This window comes from Eumetopias jubatus, unplaced genomic scaffold (genome assembly GCF_037043125.1).
Source record: "Eumetopias jubatus isolate StellerSeaLion01/CBP00866 unplaced genomic scaffold, mEumJub1_p1.0 scaffold_14, whole genome shotgun sequence".
Classification (NCBI taxonomy): Eukaryota; Metazoa; Chordata; class Mammalia; order Carnivora; family Otariidae; genus Eumetopias; species Eumetopias jubatus.
In genome coordinates, this window is record NW_028274820.1 from 55850100 (window position 1) to 55875982 (window position 25883).

Sequence of the window (25883 nt, forward strand, 5' to 3'; positions counted from 1 at the left end):
GCAGCTTATTACACTAATGACATTTTAAAGGGAGAATACACAAGTTCAAGGTTACATAAGACTTGCCATTGAAGTTAATCTAATTTATATTCATTTACTTGAAGGCGAAAGTAGATCTATATGCTAGACTCTGGGACCCCGCTGCGGACTGCCCTCACAACGGCCACATCATCGCCCCTGAGGAAGGCAGCTTCCCCCACCACTGCTTTACTGCTGTGTTGTCCCCGCCTGGCTAATAGGCAGGCCATGCAAAAGGGCATACTCTTCATTTAGCCCATTCTTTGATACTTTCAGCCTCTCTCTCTCTGGAAAATTATACAATAATGAGAAGGCCATTCAGTCCCTCTTCAACCCTGGGAGTCTCAGCTCTGAAAATGCTCATGGTAGGAAAATTTGCAGTTGAACAACTTAGGGATAAAAAGAGGGCCATGGGAAAGAGAAGGGTTACATGACCACAGAAAACCTTTACAAATACTCGTATGGGTAGTCACATAACAACAAAAGCCACACATTAAAAACATCATTTATTGCATACTTTATGTATTTGTAATGTATCCGCCTCTCTATTCAGGATTTTCCTCCCTCATAGCACCACAAATACTTGGGGCTGGGGGCAAAGATGCAGACTATAAACATCCACTGGGATCTTGTCAACGGCTTCCTGATTTTATGACCTCGCAGGGAAGATCCCACCGTGGCTCAGGGCCAGGAAGAAAGCACAGATGGGAAAAGATGTCGGAGACAGATCCCTTCATTTGCTTACAGAAGATCAAAAACAGTCTTCCTCACCCTTCTCTCAGTTTTCCAAACCTGAAATTCTCTTCAGCAGATCTTCAGTTTTTCTTTCTCTAATTAGAAATGTCTCAAAATACAAAGAGCTCAGAAAAGGGAGGTATTAGATTCCCAACTTTGTGTAACACCTCATCTTTTCAAAGATGTGGTGGGGCAAGAAAGGGAGGAAGGGGATGCGTAAGGAAAGGGTACCACATTTGGGCAGAGCTGGAAGGAGGGGAGAGAGGGCAAGGAGAGAGATAAGAACTTCACAGGTGAATGCTGAAGGAACCTAAGTTTAAAAAAAAAAACGTTTTAGGGGGCATCTGGGTGGCTCAGTCGTTGAGCATCTGCCTTCGGCTCAGGTCATGGTCCCAGGGTCCTGGGATCAAGCCCCATACCGGGCTCCCTGCTCTGCGGGAAGCCTGCTTCTCCCTCCCCCACTCCCCCTGCTTGTGTTCCCTCTCTCGCTATGTTTCTCTCTGTCAAATAAATAAATAATAAATAAATAAATAAATAAAAATAAAAATAAAAGTTTTAAAGTAAATGAGATTACTCTACAGAACCACACAAAGTCCCCTGAGTGTCTGCAGTCAGGGAGAATTTCAGAGTGTGTTATGCAGAGTGGGGTGTGGAATAGCTTCCATGTTTCTGCCCCAGGATGGAGGCTTTTGACAAAAACCCCAAGGGTAGGTATTCTTCCTACAAAACACAAAGGACAAAGTGCTGATCAAGCAAAAACACAAACTAGCTAAGATCTGATTACATGTTCCTATAGCATCTCCACAGAACCTTTTTTTTTTTAAGCACACTGTCAAGTATTTAATCATTTTCTTTTTTTTTAAAGATTTTATTTATTTGAGTGAGAGAGAATGAGAGATAGAGAGCACGAGAGGGAAGAGGGTCAGAGGGAGAAGCAGACTCCCCGCTGAGCAGAGAGCCCGATGTGGGACTCGATCCCGGGACTCCAGGATCATGACCTGAGCCGAAGGCAGTCGCCTAACCAACTGAGCCACCCAGGCACCCAGGTATTTAATCATTTTCAAATGAATGACTAATTCCTGTCTTCTGGATGGAAGCTCCAATGAGGCAGGGACCTGTTTGTCTTTTTATGGTATTATCCAGAGCAATCACTAACAATCATTCATTGGCCCACAGGAGGTGGATGCATACACAACTTTAGGAAAAATGTGGGAAGGACCTAGGGGAGAGAAAAATGACAAGAGAAGGCTAATAAGCTACTAATAAGCTACTCCCAGCAGGAATCTTCAGAACAGAATATTAGAAGGACTCAGGGCTTCCTCTGCCAATAATTATTACTTTTATATTGAAAACTGAAACTCTAAGCAGCTGCAGAAACAGAAACTAGAATTTTCTAGGAAGGGACTGGTTGGCACTGAACACGAAGTTCTAGTACCAAAACATATTCTGACAACTTCCTGAGACACCCCAAGCAAAAGCCATCCAGCTGTGAGATGCTCCAGAATTCCTGACAGTCAGGAACTGTTTGAGATAATAAATGTGTAGTTCCAAACCACCAAAGTTTGAGGTAGTTTGTTCTACTGAGGAGTCTTTTATAAGAAAATGACTATTTTTCTATTTGATCTACTCGTGTTATTGGTTAACCTTAGTTTCTCTGTGATTGAAATGAACCCTCCTCTTAGATCAGGCTCAAGACATGTACGCATGCACAGCCAAGAGCCACATTCTGATACTGGCCCTTGTTTTTATTTAATGTGGGTGCTAATCCACTGCCTGGGTAAGTGGAAGAAGGATGCATTATTACCTTGGCCTTCCCTATCACAACCCTTCCCCACTATGATCTGCAGCCCCTGGGGCTAGATGTAGTTCAGAATTCAAACTTTTATCCATTTCAGAAAGAGATCCTATCTATGTCACATCCTCAGGGAGGTCTGGGGCAGCAACTTGTCATCAGAAATCAGACACATGAATATATTGCTGCAGTGAAATGTGTAATTATTCATACCAAATGAGACAATGGAAAACTAGAAAAAGTCTCGGGATTTTCCACTGTTTATGTTCAGAGTAGGTTAGATTTTGTCACCAAGTACGGAGAAACTTGTTTTCCAGAGCTTCTGTATTTCAGAGGTGAATAATAGATGGTAAACCTCTACAAACTGTTCACTAAAAGCTTCTCTCCCTCATTTTTTCCCTCATGTTTCCTCTTGTCAAATAGCTATGGAGTCACTGCTTTATTAAGAAATGCTTTCTTTAACTAGCTTGGATTTTCATCAATCTATTTCAGCAGTTCCCAAGCCTGACTGCACATTAGAATCACTTGGGGAGCTTTAAAAAACTACTGACCTTGAGCCCCAACTAAGTCAGCCTCTCTGGGGGAGAGTCCAAGTATCAGTACTAGCTGCTGTTGGTGTTTCAAAGGTCCCTAAGTGATTCCAGGCTGTATGCAGGGTTGACAATCACTGCTCTGTTCAATAAGATATCTTAGTTTTCCCAAGACTCAACCTTTTAATCTTATAATCATTTCAAATGGCAATCCATCTTTACTTTGTATGTTGTTCTCCTCTAATTTAATTCATTTGTAAAGGAACATGGCCTTCCCTGTATTGTAGCTATAGAATTATGCTATAATCCAATCAAATGATAAGATTCAGTTACTAAACCAGCAGTTTCATAGATACCAACTACTCAAGTTCAAGGAAAACTGTAAGGACACTTTTTAAGAGGCTGAAACTTTAATTGAGGATGGGTAGTCACATAACAACAAATGACTCAACATGCAAGAGCACGAAATAATTAAAAACACATCCGTAGCTTAGGGTATATTTGCTCTTGTGAATATTTACATAGATAGGGTAATTAAGGGACTAAGAAGACATTGGTCGAAACTTTCCCTCTCCCCTTGTTACCTATCAGAAACATGTTGCAATATTTTAAACTTCTTCAACAATCAGTAGGGCTGTTCACAAAATAGCCCTGAAATTCAACAAGAGTTAAGAGCCAGTCTTACTTCTAGCATTTTGTCTTCTCTTCTCTTTGGCACTTTAATCTTGCCTTCAGCCCCCAAATCCAAATGCTCAGGAAGTCGTTTTGTGGCAATGCCAAGACTGAAGAGGCAAAAGAAAAGTGTCAAATGCAAACTCTGAGTGCCAGGGAGCATCTCTGGGAGAGGTTAACTGAGAAGACATGGAGGAAGAAGCCCTTAAAAACCAAGCTGGTTTGGCAAGACAGATCAAATGTGGCAAAGTCTTAGCTAACCGAAGCATTGTCCTTACAAACTAACTTCGAATAAATCGCCAAAGATTTCCTAAAGGTTTTAAGTAAATCTATTTTAGAAACATTTAAATTATGATATGATAGAAATGTTTTACAAACATAGAAACTATTTTCTCAATTTCCTCCATTAAATATAAGAGGAAACATAATCCAATTCTCTTCCCTGTTCTATTCCCAAATATACTCACTTTTAAACCACTATAAAACCTTAAGCTAGTAAGGACATGAAGAACTCCAGAAAGAAACAAATATATATGCTCCTTAATCAACACTCTTTTAGTAAGACACAAACTGAGCAGTGAGGGTGGCTAGACCTTTGTCCTATCAAGGAACACCCATGAATTAAGTTACAATCTCCTTTGTTCCTTCCTCAGAGGCCTGTTTTCCTCTTTCCAAATTCATTATTTTGTTCCAAAGAACTAATATTGCCACAAGCCTGACACATGGATAATCTTGCAATTACCTGTTATTAGAAAACCAATAATTAGAAACCAATAATTAGAAAATTAAGAAAGTTGTTTATACATCTGTCCAGACACTACTGTTCTCCACCTAACAGTTTATTTAACAAATAGTTGTCTTCCCAGTAATTGCTGTCACCACATCGAAGATGTATTTGTTAAGCATATATATGATGTTAAGCACGATAAAGTATGCTTACTCATCTATTTCAAGGCTATTAGGGATATTTAAAAAATCTTTTATGTAGAATATTCTGTTGAACATACACAGATAGGCCTATTAATTTTATTATAACTTAGACAACAGCTGACTGTTCAAAGACCAATATATATGTGGAACTGGCCTGAAAGCAACAAGATGCATTGGAATGAATTCCTCCACTTAAGCTTTTAAATCTGCTATTTAAGTTGGCTATATGTATATACATCTACTTTGACAGAGCTTCACATTAAAAAGATCTGGTAGTTTTTAGGTGATCACAAGCATGGTGTGAATTAACAATGGAAATGAGATTACTTAGAATAAATAACAATGTTTTTAGGAATATTACGAAAAGATGACATTCAGACCACCAAAAAAAAACCCAAAACTGGTAGAATCCAGAATGATGAACATCTGGGTTGTATTCGGTGTGGAGCATCATCTGTTTAGGTTCATGAGGAGGAGACAGGAGGAAACTAGGGGATAGCCACCTCCTCGTAGTTAAATGCACTGGATGCAGCACTCTTTATTTACCTGGTCCTCTCTGTAGGATTTGACATCGTTACCTCTTCTCTTCTTAACCACTAGGATTTCATGACACCGCATACTCCAGGCTTTTCTCTTTCCTCTCTGGCCACTATTTCTCTTCTCCCAAGGCTCTACTTTTCTTCTACCTTTAAATTTTGATGCTCCTTAGCAATCTATCCTCAGCCCACTAGACCTTCTTCTCTTTCTGTTCATTCTTCATAGGTCATTTCATTTACTCACAGTGCTTCAATTATATTTGTATCTCTAGGGCCATTCACCTCCTGGACCTAAATGTTCCTCGAGTAGCTCAAACTCGACATTTCCAAATGTGAAGTCACTTTCTTACCACTTCTTCATACCCCATATAATTGCTCCATGTCCTACATACCAAGTCAGTGAATGGTAGCACCATGCACCCAGGGTCTCAAGCCAAAAATTGAGGTGTCCCTGACTTAGCTCAGCCCACCATCTTTTCCCATTCAGACTGTTGTCTCTAACTTTTCTCTCTTCAAACCATATGATTCTTTACAGCAAACTAATCATCTTACAAAATAAATTTTACATTACATCTCTTGCTAAAAAACTCTTCAAATACTTTCCCATGACACTATGACAGAGTCCAATGTCTAACACTGCATATGTAGTATTCTTCTGATCTGGTCTTCAGTATTATCTCTATCTCCATTCCTTCTCTCAAAAATCTATGTTCCAAAAAAAAAAAAAAAAAGTCAATGCTCCAGTCTTAGTAAAACAGAACTCTTATATTCTCTGAAAGGGCCATGTTCTTTCCTCAATTGGGCCTTTCCACATGTTCTTCTCTCTGTCTGGAATGCCTCTCCAACTCCCCACTTTGTGTGACTGTCACTTACTTGTCCTTCAGGTCCCTCCTTAGTTACAGTCTTCTCTTCAATGCAATCTCCCCCAATGGGGCCACATCCTCCTTGCTTATACCCCAATAACATTTACCTCAATTATAAGGCTTTCACAGGCTAGTGAAATCTCCCCTTTAGTTGGGGGTCCCCAATAGTTTACTATAAGCCCCCTGAAATGAACTCCTTTACTCATCATTCTGACCCTGGTTCTTGGTACCACTCACAGTATGTACGTTTGTGCTTGAGAATAGAAGTGAAGTGTCTGTAGTTGCTGCAGAGAAGAGAAGACTTAGGGGGAACATGATCATGATCTTCAGATATTTGAAAGGTGGAAGGTAAAATTCAGGCCAATGCAGTGAAGTTACAAAAAGGTATGTTTTAGCTCTAAGAGCTTTCAAATAATCAGAGCTGTCTACCGTGGAAACGGTCTACCATGTGAAGTTTCGTAGAGGAGGCTTTATAGGGGAAGGTAAAGATCAGAAGCACTCAGACTAAAGGACTGTTCTAAATATTTGTCTTACCAATGCCTCCTTTCCAAATCATTCACTACCAAGAGAACAAACAAGAGCTTACAGTTGAAAAGTTGGTGATGTCACAGCCATCTAACCCACTCAACAGAGATGAAGGTGGTACAAATCTTAAACAGATGAAAAATAACTTCTGGGGGCCTTTTCTTGGAAATCTCATAAATTTCATGACACAAATTGCAGGAGAAGCTACAGAGGTACTGGTTGAAAGAAATGTGAAAAGAGCAAGCTAAACAACACTAACATCTTCTCCGAAGAACAGGTGTATCTGCTCCTTCAGTCTTCAAAACTGCTCTTACTGCTTCTGACCACTGATTTCTCCAAAGCCCTAACTGCTGGGCAGTATTAATTTCTTGACAAATAAAAACATCATATATATGAAATGTATTTTAAGTTAACAATTATATGTTGGACAATCTGATTTTAGTTATAATAACCAAATAAAACATTATGTTTATTTCATTTATATTTTTAGGTTTTTTAAAAGATTTTATTTATTTGAGAGAGAATGAGAGAGAGAGAGAGAGAGAGAGCATGAGGCAGAGGGAGGGTCAGAGGGAGAAGCAGACTCCCTGCTGAGCAGGGAGCCCGATGAGGGACTTGATCCTGGGACTCCAGGATCATAACCTGAGCCAAAGGCAGTCGCTTAACCAACTGAGCCACCCAGGCACCCCTATTTTTAGTTTTTATTTCTCATTATTTTTTCCACTTTCTGGTAAGCCCAGAGTATTTTCAATCTATACCACATTTAAATAATTCTTCAATGGATTTAGAGCTCATTTAACAAAGTTGTCTTTAAGGACATAATATAACTTGCAAACTCAGTTCTTTTATTCCTTATTACATGTCTGTCCTTACATGGTAAAATACCTTTTCTCAATCATTGCGCTTTTTGGAGGTTAGGTTCTAAACTGCAGCAACAGTATAACTGTAACACCAGTCAGGTCCCAGAAATTCTAGGGGTCTCCTATCTGCATGGATGTTACATTAGAAACACCTGTATTTGGATGAATTCAGATCAACTAAAACCCTTTCCAGTCAGAAAGTCCATCTATAAAATGGCTAACATGGGAGGGATCCCTGGAAGAACAGATCCAGAGCTTAAGATCCGAAAGCCTGAAATAGGAGAAGGAAATCTCCATTTATTTTATGTCAACTTTGGAAGAAGTTCTAGAATCCCAGTTTGTGGGGTGGAGTCACAGCCTTCTACCTCAGAGGATTGTTTTTAGAATCAAACCAGTTAGCGCCTAAAGCATCTGGAATAGTGCCTAAAACTATCATCATCATAATATTATAATTAATATAGTTGAGCTTTACAATAAATACAGTAAGGATCCAGTCCTTAATTACTTTAATACTTCATATGCTTAAGCCCCTCCTTCCCACCTGAATTATACTCCTTGACAACCAGTGTTGTCCCTGCTTATTACTTTCTACCTACCTAGCCCCCTGCTCCATAGGAACTCGCATAAAAGGACTGATGGGTTTCACTGAAAAGTGGTGAACTGTGTTTAAAGTGTTTGTATTTTCAGAATTTACTTTAAGAATAAACTTTTTTTAAAGATTTTATTTATTTATTTATTTATTTATTTATTTATTTATTTATTTAATTTGACAGAGAGAGAGACATAGTAAGAGAGGGAACACAAGCAGAGGGAGCAGGAAAGGGAGAAGCAGGCTTCCCGCTGAGCAGGCAGCCTGATGAGGGGCTCAATTCCAGGACCCTGGGACCATGACCTGAGCCAAAGGCAGATGCTTAACTGACTGAGCTACCCAGGCGCCCCAAGAATAAACTTTTAAATGTCCACAGAATTCTCAAGATCTCACAAATATATGAAGGCCAGAATTTAGTATTTTATTTATTTGTCAGAGAGAGATAGCACAAGCAGGGGGGAGTGGCAGGCAGAGGCAGAGGGAGAAGCAGACTCCCCACCAAGCTGGGAGCCCGATGTGGGGCTCGATCCCAGGACCCTGGGATCATGACCCGAGCGGAAGGCAGATGCTTAACGACTGAGCCATGCAGGCGCCCCTAGAAATTCACTTTCAAACTTCAGAGGTATCCATGAACTTAACTAGCTGTGGCCTGGCAGCTTTGGATGTATGAGAGGTTAATTGCTCTTTTATGAAGTAAGGTACTTGTGGGTATGTATTCAACAAGGAATGTGTGTTTATTTTTTATTTCTGCCATTGCAAACTACCACCCATTTGTTGGCTTAAAATGACATCCATTTATCATCCCACATTTCCATAGGTCAGGAGTCTGGGTACCGTGTGGCTCAACTGGATCCTCTGCATAGAGACTCACAAGGCCAAAATCAAGGCATGGGCATAGCTGTATTCCTTCCTGGAGGCTCCGGGAGAGAAGATGCTTCCAGGCTCATTTGGGTTGTTGGCAGAATCCAGTTCTTACATCTGTAAAACTGAGATGCCTGTTTCCTTGCTGGATCCTGGCAGGCTGCCCTGAGCTCCTGAGACCTTTCTCTGGTCCTTATACATGGGATCCTACTTCTCACTTCCAGCCATGCCACCCTGAATCCTTTCCATGCTTGGAATTCTTTCTTACCTTCTCTTCTGCCATTTCTCTTTGACTCCTGCCAGACCAAGTTCTTTGTTTTTAAGGGCTCATGTGATTAGACTGGGTCCATGTAGACAATCCAGGTCTGAAGCCTTAATTATAACTGCAAAATCTCTTTTGCTATGTAATGTAATATTTGCAGGTGTCAAGTAATGTATTCATCTTTGGAAGACCATTCTCTCTACCAAAGTATAGTGACCCAGATCCTCAGAGCCTTCCAAAAAAATTATCCCTGAACACTTTTTAGGGCCTTGTCATAACTTGCCAATAGAGCCTAGTTCTGGAACATGATTTACGTGCTATAAAATCAGAGCGTACCTCTGAGTTCACACAAGGGAACCAGAAGACCTTAAGAACCAGTCTAAATGAATTTCTCAATTGCTAAACTATGTAGCCATGTTTACCAGTATTTAATGATTCCTAACAAGTTAAAAATTAAAATACTATTTAATGTAACTTCATAGGTCTCATTTCATAAGATTGTTTAAATAAGAAGAGAATTCTATAATCAAATCCCATACCCAACTTTCTGAGACGTATTCAGTAACTATGAAGTATTTTAAGTGAAGATAATGAGGAAAATAGCTTTTTGAACCCTAAACTGTTATTTTAAATTAATGTGGACTCTTAATACTTCCTACTTTTTTTTTTTAAGATTGATGTAGTCATTTGTGTGTGTGAGAGAGAGAGCTGGGGAGGAAGGGCAAAGAGAGAGGGAGAGAGAGAGAGAATCTCAAGCAGACTCCCCACTGAGCATGGAGCCTGACTCGGGGCTTGATCTCACAACCCTGAGATGGTGATGTGAGCCAGAAATCAAGAGTCAGACGCTCAACTGACTGAGCCACCCAGGCACCCCAATATTTCCTGTCTTAAATACTCCATCTCTCTAATGTGAATAATACATCTTGCTCTGGGAGACTGAAATATGACAGTGCATGAAAAGCGTTAGCAGAATGCCGGCACAAGGTCAGGACTCAATAAGTATTAGCCAGTCTTAGCCTTTCACCCATTTCTCACTTGGTCTTCTTAAATCAACAGCATGCTGATAAATGACATCTGCAAGCAAGTTTCTTCAATAATTTCCCCCCACAGAAGTTCATCTCTGCATTGTTTATAATAGCAAAAGACTGAAAATAACCACAATGCCCAGAACAGGAGATAATGAAAAATCCATGGAACACGATACTTTAGAGCCACAAAAATGTCATAGGAGGAGTTTTTCAGCACTGAAAACATATTTGGTGAAAAGTACAGACCACAAAATAAAAGGGTCTTTTTTTTTTTGTAAAAAGTATACATACAAGAAAAATAACCTAGGAACTAATAAACACTTAAGTTAATAATGAGTTACTAATGAATGGTTCCATTATGGGAATTTTTATATTCTGGAATTTTTTTAAATTGCAAAGTCTTTATGTTCAAACAATCCAAGTGTCAGATAAATAAAAGAGAACTGCAAACATAACCCACAGTAATGACAACTATCAGCTTTACCATCATTTTGATATTTACAAATATAGCAGTGGAATTCACATTATCTCTACCCAGTATTCACATAAAATTTCATTATATACTTAAGTTCTACAACAATATAAAATAACAGGAACTAAGTCAAAATTTACCTTATTCCATCATTACCAAAAACTCAAGTAATTTTCACTCTTTTATATGCCTCCTGGTCCTTCTGCACATATGGACATACTGTATAAAGCTATAACATTGCCTTCAGGATGCAAAATTACATTTCCTCTAAGCAGCTATAAGAAGTTCTATTTTAAACAAATGCACAAAACAGCAACCAATATGAAATGTTCATGAATCATCCTCTTAAAACTTTCAACTTCCCTCAGATAAGATTTCACGGTAACATTTTACAAACCCATGACTGTCAATATATAAATTGATAGCTGAATGGTGTATTTCTACTCCTCATTAATTAAAAATGTCTAGGTTTTCTATGTGTATTGCACATCAAAATGCTTTTCCTCACCTTGGGAAGAGATACCAAATACCATAATATACATGAATGCATACATGTACACATATACAAACACACACACTTCTACTCCTATTCACAAGGGGTTTGTTAAGACCTACCTGTTTTATTCTTGAATGGGTTCTATACATTCACACCTTTCTGAACAAATGTTTTTAAATAAATGTCCCCTCACTGGCATCATTTCAGTAGGCAAAACAGCATGTATTATGTTGCTCACCAAAACCAAATTCTCAAGGCTAGAGTTAAATGAGATTACCACATAATCTGAGTATGTGCAGATGGTTTCTTTGGAAATAGAGGTAACTTAGTAATTAATGCTAAAAAGTTGCATGTGTGTGTACATGTGGCATTTAGGGATCTATTCCCAGGATGAAGAAAATCATTCTGATGTGCAATTGATATATCACATTTAAGCATTTTTTATTGACAAAGGATAGCTATCTACTATTCAGCTGTCTGTTCAAGTACTGACGATCATGGTTTGGTGAAGTGTCACTGTAAGATCCTACCTGAGGAAAATTGCAGCTGTCCAAGTGGTCCCAGAGACCTATGATCCACACCTAAGGCCCTGTGGACACTCTAGCAGATGAGGGTAGCTCTAAAAACTAATGAGGAAAGGTACTGACGAGTCCCACGGCTCCTTATAAATAATAAGAACAATGAATACTGTGCCCCAAATGTGCTACAATTCCTCTGGTGCATTTTTTATGATCTTTGAAACCAGGTCTGTCTTCTGGGGCCTCCCTTGACACTTTGTCTCAAAACTCAATCTATTTGGCCTTTCCCCAGATCACACAGTAGCTCTTAAGCCACTGGAAAAATTGGAGCCAAGGTAAGGATTCCAAGTAGGAATTTTATGTTCCCCACAGATAAGAAATATAAGGTAACAAGATGTTCATGATTCTGTAGCAGTTGGACAGAAGGTTAGTCATTCCCTGGGGGATTAACTTACTTTTATGCTCTAAGCAAACATGCCTGCTCAAGTCTGTAATAGACTAAGAAAAGGGAGATTAACTACACTCCATTTCTCCATTCCCCAGAAAGGGAGAGGCAGATAGCCAGGAAAAAGGGTGAGTGGAAACTAGCATTTCAGTGTTTTAAAAAATCTATCTCTACATATGGTAAAAATCACTGGATTGTGCTTATCATGAATCTTCCCCACTCTCACTAACCTAAGATTAGTTCCAAACCTTGCTAACTTGGTGCACAATCTCTTAAGAGAATTCTAACTTTCTAAAGATTCATCAAAACCCAAATCCCATGCTATTTCTGCTTCCTGAATTGGTACCATCTTGAAAGCTGTCACTGTTATCTTCAAATACTACTATTCAAAAAGGGATTCCTCCAGTGTACCAACCCCCATGTGTAGATTCAACAAGAAGGACAAATGGAGGGAATCCTAGTCACATTACATGCTTCCCAGACCCAGAAAGGGTATGAACAGAGTCCTGTAAAAGGCACAACCTTAGAGAAAATGACCAGGCTTCAGATGAGATGGCAAAGGAGAGGAGATCCAAATACGCAAAAGCAGAACACAAGGACAGACAACAGCAGAGGAAGGGGAGAGCCAGCAAGACAGAGCATCTTGAAAAGTTTGCATCCTCGAGTTCCATCGGGCACTGGATGATACAAGACAACTGCCTGTTTATTAAGACCCAGTTCCTCATGTCTCTGTAAAAAGTATTTCCCAAAAGAACTCTAAGGAAAAGACAAATTGGGTGAAGAATCAGATAAAGGCCTAAGTTCAGTGCAGGTCTTAGTGAATGAGAGTAAACTAGATCCATTCTATCCAGAAAGTAGAATCCCAAATGTGAAAAAACGTGAGAACAAGACTTTAACTACAAAGAATGCTAGAAATCACAAGAGAACAAGTTCACAGGTGATGTGAAAACTGATGGAGTTACATCACAACTTCTGGGCACTGAGCAGGGGAAGATGTTTTTGTGACACTGACAATGGGCAGCAGTCAGTTATAACCATGTTTTTTGTTCCTAGAGAGGTGTTAAAAGAAATTTCATTGCAGGTTTCTTTTTCTCTAACACTTTCACCAAAGATGATATATCGTAGCACGAATTTTTTGCTTTGGGGGGGATTTATTTGCTTCAAGGTCGTCTAGAACTTGTAGCCAATGCTCCATTTATAATTTGGGTTATAATTTTTTTTTCAGCTCAGTGGTACTTCTTGGAGGAATGATACTATACCCTATGAGGAGTGATACTGTACCCTATGAGAAGGAATTTAGAAATTCTATTCAAAGCATTAAATGCAGAGCTTCTATGATAAAGTTGGATGAACTGAAGAATATGAGAAAAGGGAGAGAGCAGTAACACAGAGAGAAAATGAAACTGATGAGAATGATGAACCAAATCAGCTTTTAGAAGGAATGCAAGGGAGTAAGCGTGTCTAGTTAATGATCCCAGAATTTTAGATTTTGCCCTCCTCCTCAGTGATCTTTCCTCCTAGATTCAGCACAGTCGATTTTTCATTTTTTAAAAAAGATTTTAAGTAATCTCTACACCTAACAGGGGTGCTCAAACTCACAACCCCAAGATCAAGAGTCACGCGCTCTGCCAACTGAGCCAGCCAGGTGCCCCACAATTTGTAATTTTAATTCATCTCTCAAGATATGTCCACAAACTCTCCATCACTACCACTACCAGGTTAGTGTTTTATTACAGATACTCAGGACTGTTCTTTTTCACCATCTAAGTAATGGCTGACTTCACCTGACCAAGCAGCACAGCATACCACACCACATGTCCCCCTGTTCTTCTGTAAATGCCACTAATGTACCCATCCCACCAAACAGGCATCTAATACACATAATTCACAACTTAACCTAATTTACATTACCTCAGTGGCTCAACAATTACACTGTGTGAACAAAAATCACAAATTTCAGTCAAGCCCAGGGAAGATATTTGTGTTTTCTTATCTCCACAATTTCCATCATGAAAATTTAGCCTAAAGAAAGAGAAATAGCCTAATTGGGTTAGTTTTGCATGTTGGTCTTAAGTAAGCAAGAGATGGAAGCCCACAATCAGCTTTATCTCCCACTCAACGATGCTCATGTTTCCATTTCCTGTCTTTGGACGTTTCCCAAGTATGCTCTTCAACTGACAACCTCTCTGTGACTGGTTCCTCTAACTTTAGCCCTGACCTCTCTAAGCTCCAGGTTCACATCTCCAGATGTTTCTTGAATATTTATATATTTTATATTTCTTTGTCCTCAAACTCAGCATGTTCAAACTCCATGTTTCCTTTCAGATATTTTACTCAACTTCTGAAGAGTATCCTCACTTTTCCATTCTGCCTCCTCTTCTATCTTTACCTAGTCCTACTGATTTTTTAAAAATTCTTTGTACTCATTTTTCTCTTTGTTCCCACAAAAATCACAATAAAGTAGGTTTTTGGCAGCCTCTCAATCAGTATCCCCACCTCCAACTCTACTTTTTTTTCTTTCTTTTTTTTAAGTAAGCTCTATGCCCAATGTGGGGCTTGGTCTCACAACCCCCAGATCAAGAGTCACATGCTCTACTAACTGAGCCAGGTGCCCCTCATCTTTCTTTTTTATGTGTCTATTTCATTTTGTTAATCTGTTGTTCAAAAAGTCTTTCACTTTTCTTAACCAGGAGCTTCTTCTCTAACCAGTTGGCTCTACTCAGCATTTTCCCTTTCTCCTTTCTCCACCTGCACACAATAAACCCCACTGCTAGAGTACATGTCCTCCTAATTACCACATGTTCAAATCCTGACTGCCTTCAATGGTAGTTCAAGACTCTTCGATGAAGCTGTCACTCTTCTTGAATCTACTATCTATACACCACTATATTCAGTGCTCAATTGCCAATCACTTTGTACCTGAACTCTCTAAAAGTACTTATCTTCCTGGTATGGCTGTAGGAAACATCTCACATGTCTTTGCTGCTTCTGAAACTATCCTGATAATATATTACATTACCAAAAAAAATGAGGCATAGTTGGTAAGGAAACATGTTTAGGAAGTAGAAAATTCTGAGTTCAGATTCTGGCTTTGTTCCTTTCTAGGTGAGTGACCTTGGGCAAGTTACTTTACCTCTACAAGCTTTCCTATCTATAAAACAGGGATAATGCCACCTATTTCACAGGGTTTGCTGTGAAGTTTAGCAGAATGTATATGTATGTGTATATGTGAATACACAGAATGTTTAACACAGTAACTGGTCCATAGGGAGTGTTTTCTAAAAAGATGGCTGTTATGATTTTGCACACAACAGGTACTCCTTTTTGGTAAATATTTTAAACTGCACAGTCTATAGGTTCAGCGAAATCCCTATCAAAATTCCGATGGCATTTTTCACAGAAATAGAACAATTCTAAAATTTGCATGGAACCACAAAAGACTCCAAAAAGCCAAAGGAATCTTGAGAAAGAAGAACAAACCATCATGCTCCCCAATTTCAAACTGTATCACAAAGCTACAGTAATCAAAACACTATGGTACTGACATAAAAACAGACACACAGATCAACGGAAGAGAACAAAAAGTTCAGAAATAAACCCAAGCATATATGGTCAATTAATGTATGACAAAGGAGCCAAAAATGTACAATGAAGAAAGTACGATCTCCTCAATAAATCATATTGGAAAAACTGGACAGCTGCTGCAAAAGAATTAAACTAGATCAGTTTCTTAAATCATAAACGAAAATAAATTCAAAATGGATTAAAGACTTGATTGTAAGACCTGAAACAACATAAAACTCCTAGAAGAAAATATAGGCAGTAACCTCCCTGACATTGGTCTTGGCAATGATTTTTTGGATCCAATACCAAAACCAAAAACAACAAAAGCAAAAATCAGTAAGTGGGACTATATCAAATTAAAAAGCTTCTGTACAGCAAAGGGAAACCACCAACAAAATAAAAAGGCAACTACTGAATGGGACTATTTGCAAGTCATATATCTGATAATATTTACAAGTCATATATATATATCAAATACAAGTCAATAGCAAAAAAACAAACAATCCAACTGAAAAATGGGCAGAAGACCCGAGGAAAGACAAACATTTTCCCAAGGAAAGACAAACAGATGACCAACAGGTACTTGAAAAGATGCTCAACACCACTAATCATCAGGGAAATGCAAATCAAAACCACAATGAGATATTACCTCCCACCTATCCAAATGACTATAATAAAAAAGACAAGAAATAACAAATGTTGGAGAGGATATAGAGAAAAAGGAACTGTTGTGCACTGTTTGTGGGAATGTAAATTGGTGTAGCCACTCTGGAAAACAGTATGGAGGTGCCTCAAAAAATTAAAAATAGAACTACCATATGATCCAACAATTCCATCTCTGGGTATTTATCCAAAGAAAACAAAAACACTAGAAGGTATATGCACCCTACATTCACCGCAGCATTATTTATAATAGCCAAGTATGGAAATAACCTGTGTCCATCGATGAATAGATAAAATAGATGTGATACACACACACACACACACACACACACACACACACACACCCCCAATAGAATACCACTTTGCCATAAAAAACAATGAGATTTTGCCATTGGTGACAACATGGATGGAACTTAAAGCATTTTGTTAAGTGAAATAAATCAGAGAGAGAAAGAGAAATAGCATATGATCTCACATTCTCACATATATGTGTAATTTAAAACAACAACAGCAACAATAAAAAACAAGCTCATAGATATATGGAACAGATTGGTGGTTGCCAGAGGTGAGAAGTTCAGGGGTCAGCACAATGGGTAAAGGGAATCAAAAGGTAAACTTCCAGTTATAAAATAAGTCATAGGATGTACTGTATGGCATGGTGACTACTGTATATTTAAAAGTTGCTGAGAGAGCAAATCTCAAAAGTCCACATCACAAGAAAAAATATTCTGTAACTATGTGATGTGATGGATGTTAACTAGACTTATTTTGGTGATCATTTCACAATATATATACAAATACAAAATCATCAAGTTATACACCTGAAACTAATGTCTGTTGTATGTCAATTATGCCTCAATTAAAAAAAGGTTAAATAAAAAACTGCAAAGGTCACTTTAAATATTTTTTTCTTAACATGCTGTCAAGATTCCATTTCACATGAAGCTTTATACCACCAATCACTGTATTTAGTAAAAAACTACTTTTCTAAGCTACATTCCAGAAGGGTAGGAAAGGCAACTTTTAACTTTCAACCTGTGTGCAGATGCTAAGACCTGGTGTATAAAACTCTGTGAAAGATCAGTTTCATCCCCGTACATAACCCAATCCAGCACAATTTTCAGCAATTACCATTTCAATAATGAAGTTAAAGCAGAACTGAAGAATCTTTGGAGAGGTTAGAAAAGTTTCCAAAAAGCCAAACCAATGAATAAATATTGTGTCAGGATAGTTAAGAGTCTGTCAAAAACTAGGGCTCAATGATTAGCAACCATAGCTAGCTTTTTCTATTAAGAAGGGCATGAGCTTTTCCTCAGCTAACAAGGTAATTACCAACTCTTGGTTAGTGGCTTTAGAAAACAACCAATAATGCTGCAACCTAGTATGTTAGAAACCAACGACCTGGTCTTTTGTTGGTTAAGGTAATTCTTTTTTTTTTCCCTAATGAAACATTTTTTTTCTCTTTTCTGTAGCAGGTCACAACAATCCCTAGGTTAAGTCATACTGTATTTTGAAAATCAGATCTCACGCCCCAGCTACGGTTCTGGAACTTTCCACTAGGAATTTCTATGATCTTGCTGGAGAAGCTGCACTGAGGCTAGCAAGTCAATGCCATGTCTCCTTTTGCCTTGATGTGGGCCTCCCATTTGATGTGCACCTACAGAGCAAGTGTCTCTCTGCATTGCTACCCAAATGCCTTCCTTTGAAGACCCTGGCCCTCTTTATTTTCTGCCCCCGTGGGCAGGGAAAACTGCATGCCTTACCGCAGATGTTAGACGAGCGAGAATTTCATCACTGCTTTCTTCCGAGTCTTCCATTTTCTGATGAGACCTTTGAAAAACAAAGAACGATTTACTCTTAGTTGCGGTTGCTCAAATTTATCTACCAAGTTATGGGGAACACATGGCAAATAATGGCATTATTGTTTAATACGTAAGTGAAAGTACCCAATGCAGATAACGTGGTGTCAAAAATGCTAGGGGACCCAGCTCTGTTGCGGCTCAACTCTTCCTTCAAAATCAATTAGCAGGAACCTCTTTACAATATACCAATTAAATCCTGAGGGTCGAGTATGTGTCTCCAAATGGTATCACAGAATAGTTCTGACACATGAGATTTACGAATATGGGCATGCACAAAGCATAAACAGATGTGAATGGAAGGCAGTTAAGTATCAAAATTCCCTCCTAGTCTAAATAGAGTACAGATTTTCAAAATCTGACACATGAATTTCCTACTACATCTGAATTTCACCTAAAACAGATTTGTTTTGAAATGGTCTATTATAGGCCTAATACTGTGAAAGGAATTATGTGGAATATAATAGCAGCAGAAGCTCTTCACTCTTTTTTAAAATATCAGAGCCTATACCTGAGAAGGCTCTAAGCTCTCAAAAAAAAGAGAGAGAGAGAAAATGCCATAGCCCAGTTGAGAAGCCAAGAAAATTGTGCATATGCTAAATAACTAAAGAGACATACAACATATAAGATCACTTTGTTTAGGGGAATCACTTTTGTAATGGAACTCATGAAAAAATTTTCACCACACAAATGTATACACTAATATATAAAATTATCTCTTCCTTTTTTTTAATTGAAGCATATTTGACACACACTATTACCTTAGTTTCAAGTGTACTAAAATTATCTACTTAAAGCAATTTTTATAAAATGACATTTTTTTCCTGTCTTGGTCAAAGAAAAAAAAATTAATACCAACTGAACATATGTACTTGTCTCCCAGATCTATTCCACAGCAATCCCTTTCGACGCCTCCCGTGGACTGCGGACTCGGAGGGTCGCCAGTAATTGCCCCGCAGGGCAGTGTTATCAGAATGGCAGTGCTCTGATTGATTTCAATCTCCGTAACTGCAGTGGGCCGGCTCCAGCGCTCGCCTGGCGGGGCAGGAGGGCTAAGGAGAAGCTCTTTAAGAAGGGAAAAGCGAGTCGGATCGATTCTGGCACCAGCTTCCTGTTTCTATGTTTTTAAAACCTTTTATAGAAAAAAAAACCCCACAACAACCCTCTAAATCAGAGCAGTGGATGAAAAACCACTGTCTTTACAAGAACTGCATGATCTGGGTACAAAGCAGGGCTGATGTTGTCAAGTCCCATAATGACCTATGCTGCCAAGTCTTTTTGAAACATGAGCTAAAAATCCGCCCGATAAAGACAGTGGGAATGGAGTGTTGTAACTTCCCATATTCCCCAAAAAGCATGTTACCCGGAAAATGCATATTTCGAACAATGAACTTTATTATTAAAATGATCTATTCACGAGCTTTCCATATACATGACGTTCCACTGAGAAGAGATTTGCAACCCTTTATAACCTACGCCATCCAAACAGGTGTATAGGGTTAAGCTGAGGTGACTGAACAGATGTGACAGGAAATCGAGAGCCAAACGCCCTGGGTACGAGGGCACCAGCAAGGGCTTCAGCACCCGTCTGCATCTGCAGTGAAGCAGGGGCTGGTCACATTGGCTCCTGCCTCTCAGACCCCGGCACATAGCTCAACAATGAGGTCATGGGCATGAGGTATTTTGCACCAGCACAGATTCCATCGTGAACGTGTTTTCAACAAACTCCTGAAAGGAATTCTGAATTCCAAGGGAAGTTCTTGTGTATGTGACTGATAATGGCTACTTCGTGAGTAATGGCTGAGCCACTGATGGTCTATTGACAAATGATTTAGTCCCTGTTCAGGAGCAAAACTACCTTTGGTCATTCTTCCAGCCCAAAACATGCCTTGGCAAAAAAAAAAAAAAAAAAAAAAAAAATTCTGAAGGAAGTGTATGTAAGAAAGACAGAGATGACCTCCCAAGAGCTGTCCTGCAGCCCTCATCCCATTTTTATCACCACAACCAGAGCTCTCAAATCTTTCTCCAGCCCCCAAATCTCCCCTGAGCTCACCTTGTTTTACCATCTGCCTTCAAAGGGGCTCTGGGGGGCAATTCCAGGAACCTTATTTTCTAGGGGCTCCTTGAAGTCAGCATAACTTACATGGTACTCCTATTGCCTCGTGCCTCTGCGGCTTCTACGAGCGCCTCTCACGACTCAGCCCCGTGGTCACCCTGTGGCCATTGCCTCTGTTTCCTTCAGTTCCCCCCTGTTAAGCCTCACTGACAACTGAAGCCTTCTCCTTCTCTTGCACAAATTATTTTTACTATCTTCTAACCAACTTCTTTGTCTCTGGCTTCTCCTCTTGTGCCCAATCTCCTAGAGATACCAGGATTATCTTTCTAAAACTGAGAGCTGGTCCTGCTCCTCTCAGAGTCCAAATCTTCAGGGATTATCCTACAGCCTACTGAAAACTCTAGAATTCAGAAATACTCTTCCTTTCCCGTTCCTGTGCCCCATCCCCCCTGCACCGGCCAGCATCCGCACCTGACCTGGCGTAGAGTAAGGTCTTAGGAGCGGGTCTGATGGTAACAGGCACACAGTGAAATAGCTTAGAGAGAGGGGAGGATAACACCTCATCACTCCTTCCTTCCTCACCACAGTGTCCCCTCCCCAGCTCTAGGCCAAAATGCCCAAAAATACCAGACTGTCTTTCCCCAACGAATGTATTTTTATGAAATAAGATAAATTCTGATTTTATGTATGTAAATACATGTCAGTGCAATCCAGTGAAGACAAAGTTCTCCCATGTCAGATCAAAACAGGTAATGAAAATGAGCAAGGGGGAATAAAGGAAAGAATCAACTCTAATACTTGCCTAGTTTCCCATTATTACTCAAGGGGATCAGTGAACAGGAGAGGAAGAGAGAAGCTCCGTGTGGTTTGTCAGGGGTCAGAGAAGAGAAGTGGAGAAACCCCGGCTGGCATCAGCAGGTAACGGCAGTGACAAGTGACATGAGACAGAAAGAGACCAGCAGTCACCCCAGGAAGGAAGACCCATCCCAGAGTGTGTGTGCCAGCAGGAAGCTCTGGCCCAGCAGGCACCAGAGATTTACAAATTACCACAGCTTCTTCTCAAGGGCCCTGCTTACCAACAGCCCAAGGCAGGCCCAGTAATTCTCCAGCAGAAAGTCCTGAGTGCTGGTACTGTGGGCAGATGTCTTCAGTAGTTTGAGAGGTATCCTATCGGCTCTACCTTCCAGGTATATCTCCCATTTGACCACTTCTCACCACCTCTACCACCACCACCACTATTGTCCCAGCCACCAAATCTTTTACCCAGGAGCCAGAGTGGTCTTGTTAACATGTAAGTCACATCATGATGTCCCTCCTCTGTTCAAAATCCTCAAATGACTCCCCATCTCCCTCAGTATAAAACCAAAGTCTTCACAGTGGCTGACAACTCTCCCCCCCTTCACATTTGCTTCAACTTTAATGCTTCCACCTGAGACCTCTGCACCAGCTATCCCTTTAACCTAGCACTCTTCCCTCAGATAGCCACCTCACTTTTGCCTCACAGCCTTGAAGTCTCTGTCAACTTCTTTCCTGACCCTTATCTACATATCCCTCATTTCCTACTTTATGTATCTTCATGAAGTTTTCTATCTTTAACCAACCTAAATCTGTTTATTTAGGAAATTGTCTGTCCTCCCCTAGTATACTGTAGGCTCTGTGGAACTAGACATTTTGTTCCACAGAGTTTTGTTCATGGTTATATCCCCAACACTTAGAACACAACCTAGTCTATAAGAGACATTCAATAAATAACTGTTGAATAAATTAACAGAGTACCTGAAACTTCAAGCAATGCTCTATGAATCACTATCCCAAGACTACCACTGCATAAGATATTAGCTTGTTATCTGCAGTCAGTTCAACTGAAGGACGCTGCTTTTACTCAAGAATGCTTTCCCTGAGCTGTTCCATCGTTCTCCCAGCTCCCTGCAGCAGTTCTGTCTTTCAGTGACCTTCTCGTCATTCGAATCCAACCATGACCTTCTTATATCAAATACCAAAGATGTGCTAACTCTGAAAGTACCTTAAATAAAGTAATAGCAGTACAAGGATCACCCTACCTCCTCATCTTCTTCTAAGAAATAACTAGTATAGATGTAGTGACAGTTTACAACCCAGCCACTTGTTTGATAATCATTTGCACAATTCATCCTGCAGCAGAAAAGAACAGTAAGTCCCCACCCTAGAACATCTCTCAGCTCTGATAGCCAAATAGTCACATAGTGTTGAGTTCCAATAAAGAACCTCAGGAGGCAGCACCCGGGGGCCATTATCTGGGCAATGGAATTCGTTTGATACCAGTCAGGCCCAGTATAATTTCTAACAACTTGGATTTACCTGGTATCCCTGCAGGGTTTCCCAGAATTCTTTTAGTGAGAATTCCTTCATGAGAATTAGTATAATGGGTTGAGATTATTCCAATGAAGTTCTTAAAGATAAAGCTTGTCATACATTTTCTATATGAGAGACAGAACCCACACTCCTCAACCAGATTTTGGCCAAAATATTTGTGCCTTAAGATTCAAGAGCAACCAATACCATCTTGGAGTTGGAAAACCTTACTTCCTTTCTAACTGAAAGAAGTTTCATGGTATTTCAGGGTGGAAAACTGGAGGCATTTTATTATGGAAATATTATCCAAATAATACCACTTTACATTTGTATACTGATACTTCAAAAATGCACGAGTTCTGTCTGTCCATCTATGTGTCAGTACTGAATAGCGTATGTGGGCTGCCAAGAGCTACCACTATGCATAACATTGATCCTTTAAGAAAATGTGTTAAATGTCTATTTGATGGTTGTTGGGATTGCAAAGATTTGGAGTCAAGTATTTCAAGAGGTAGAGACTGTGTATAACTGGCACAAGCCAGACCAGCTGAGCGGTTATCCATGACCTTCCAGACGTACTTATGCCAACACTACACTGAGCTGCACATTACAAAGAAACCTAATGACAGGAGCTGTGGCCTCACTCAGCTTTCATGTAAAATGCTATTACTGCTCTCCCAGGGGCTTCGTTTGTGTCTGAGTGCTTCTTTCATACACACTACACATCAACCTTCACATCAAACAGAGATATTCTAGATTGGGACCCCAAGGAGGGTGGGAAACATGCCCGTCTCCAAATCAGAATTCTAACAGGGAAGAGTCTGTTCTATGGGGATGTCAGGCAGGCCTGTTCATTACTTCCCACCATCACCAACCCCTAAAGCCAGGCTGATGTTGAGCTGTCCTGTGCTTTTTGTTTGGTTTGGAGGGACTGGAGAGAAATGCAGTATTTAGGATGGACCTGAGACTACCTCTGCTAGAGGCTGATGAAATTCTAGGGCATGGAAAAAAACAGAACCAAGACAAACTATACAGGAATCTTTCAAACACACGATCCCACAAATAAGAGATGCATGGCACACACCCATATGAAAACAAAACAGCTTCTTTATCCACTCATCTGTCGATGGACATCTTGGCTCTTTCCATAGTTTAGCTATTGTGGACATTGCTGCTATAAACATCGGGGTGCACGTACCCCTTCGGATCACTACATTTGTATCTTTGGGGTAAATACCCAGTAGTGCAATTGCTGGGTCGTACGGTAGCTCTATTTTCAACTTTTTGAGGAACCTCCATACTATTTTCCAGAGTGGCTACACCAGCTTGCATTCCCACCAACCATGTAGGAGGGTTCCCCTTTCTCTGGACTATGGAAAGAGCCAAGATGTCCATCGACAGATGAATGGATAAAGAAGATGTGGTATATATACACAATGGAATATTATGCAGCCATCAAAAGGAATGAAATCTTGCCATCTGCAACAACGTGGATGGAACTGGAGGGTATTATGCTGAGTGAAATAAGTCAATCAGAGAAAGACATGTATCATATGACCTCACTGATATGACAAATTCTTACTCTCAGGAAACAAACTGAGGGTTGCTGGAGTGGTGGGGGGTGGGAGGGATGGGGTGGCTGGGTGATAAGACATTGGGGAGGGTATGTGCTATGGTGAGCGCTGTGAATTGTGTAAGACTGTTGAATCACAGACCTGTACCTCTGAAACAAATAATACATTATATGTTAAAAAAAAAAAGAAGAAGAAGAAGAAGATAGCAGGAGGGGAAGAATGAAGGGGGGGAAATCGGAGGGGGAGACGAACCATGAGAGATTATGGACTCTGAGAAACAAACTGAGGGTTCTAGAGGGGAGGGGGGTGGGGGGAGGGGTTAGCCTGGTGATGGGTATTAAAGAGGGCACGTTCTGCATGGAGCACTGGGTGTTATATGCAAACAATGAGTCATGGAACACTACATCAAAAACTAATGATGTAATGTATGGTGATTAACATAACATAATAATAAAAAAAAGAGTCGGACACTTAACAAACTGAGCCACCCAGGCACCCATTAATCAGCATTTCTGAAAAATATACACAAATTACACAGGAAAAGGCAAGCCAAATTATGATAATAATATACCAGGAAATCTAATGGGCTAAAGAAGAAAAATTAGGCAAATTTCAAGAATGCATGAATATTGAGTTTTGCCACAATCAGATTATCATTCCTACAGAGAAACATGTAGCTTCTGAGGTGTATTTTTTCCTAATTTCAATAAAGTTAAATTGTTTGTATTTTAAAAAGAAAGAAAACAAAACCATCAGTGGGTTTAGCAAACTCCATCTTTAAGATACTCTGCCAACACAAGTGAGAGTCACTTAGCCTTATCTGTGATTGTCAGAGGCACTTCTTGGGAGAAGTGATATCCAGGGTGAAGTTTGGATGGATAAGAAGTGGCCCTGGAATTGTAGCAGGATTACCAGGACAAGAAAGTAGGAAATGGCAGGAGATAAAGCCAAGGCCAGATCAGCCAGGGCCTCATCTGATACTGCTAAAGAGATTTTGTTTTGTGCTGAGGGCTATGAACTTCGGCTGTAAAACAAACGAGATTGATGGAGAAGTAACTAGAAGAGGATATAAAATCAAAGCCGGTTATTACGATTGAGGGAATCATTTGCTGAAAGAAAAGAGCCAACAGAGAGATATGAGAAAGCAGGAAAAGGAAGTCTCCAAGGAGGGGAAGGACCCACAGCCCAGAGAGAAGAATGAGTCTTGAGCAGAAAGAGGGACTCTCCCTCCACCAAACTGAGAACTAATGATGTTAAGTCAGCGGATGATGCCACAGTTCACAGAGTCTGTTCTGTACTTGCTGACTGTCAGGCAAGGAAACTTCAAGGCCTTTCTCTTGCAGAAATATTTCCTGGGCCAGATTTGAAATTTTTCTTCCTTAGAAATCACTGATATCAAGTCCTAGACACTGCCAAAGAGAATGCTCCTCCAGGAGGACAGACTCAATCTCCACGACATCTAACACCCACTGGTCCCAGGAGACTAAGAAAGTACACTCACCTTCTCTAACATCTATAATCTGGACACATCCATTTTGCATAACAAAGCACATTCTTATGACAAAAAAGAAAAAGTGGGATGGTAGAAAAATGAGAATTAGATTTTTCTTACCATCTTTGATATCATGAATACAACCTTCTGTTCAACCTTCTAAAGGGAAGTTAATTTTTCACAGGATCAGGCTACTAGTTGTGCTTACAGAG

General features: G+C 39.9%; 1 protein-coding gene across 1 annotated transcript in view; it reads right to left on the bottom strand.

The window, feature by feature from the left end:
• Window positions 1–25883, bottom strand: part of RAPGEF5 (Rap guanine nucleotide exchange factor 5) — a 236092-nt gene that overhangs the window by 149194 nt on the left and 61015 nt on the right. The window contains exon 6 of the mRNA XM_088018447.1: window positions 18123–18189. Coding sequence (XP_087874573.1) covers window positions 18123–18189 — 67 coding nt within the window. The remainder of the gene's footprint in view (window positions 1–18122; window positions 18190–25883) is intronic.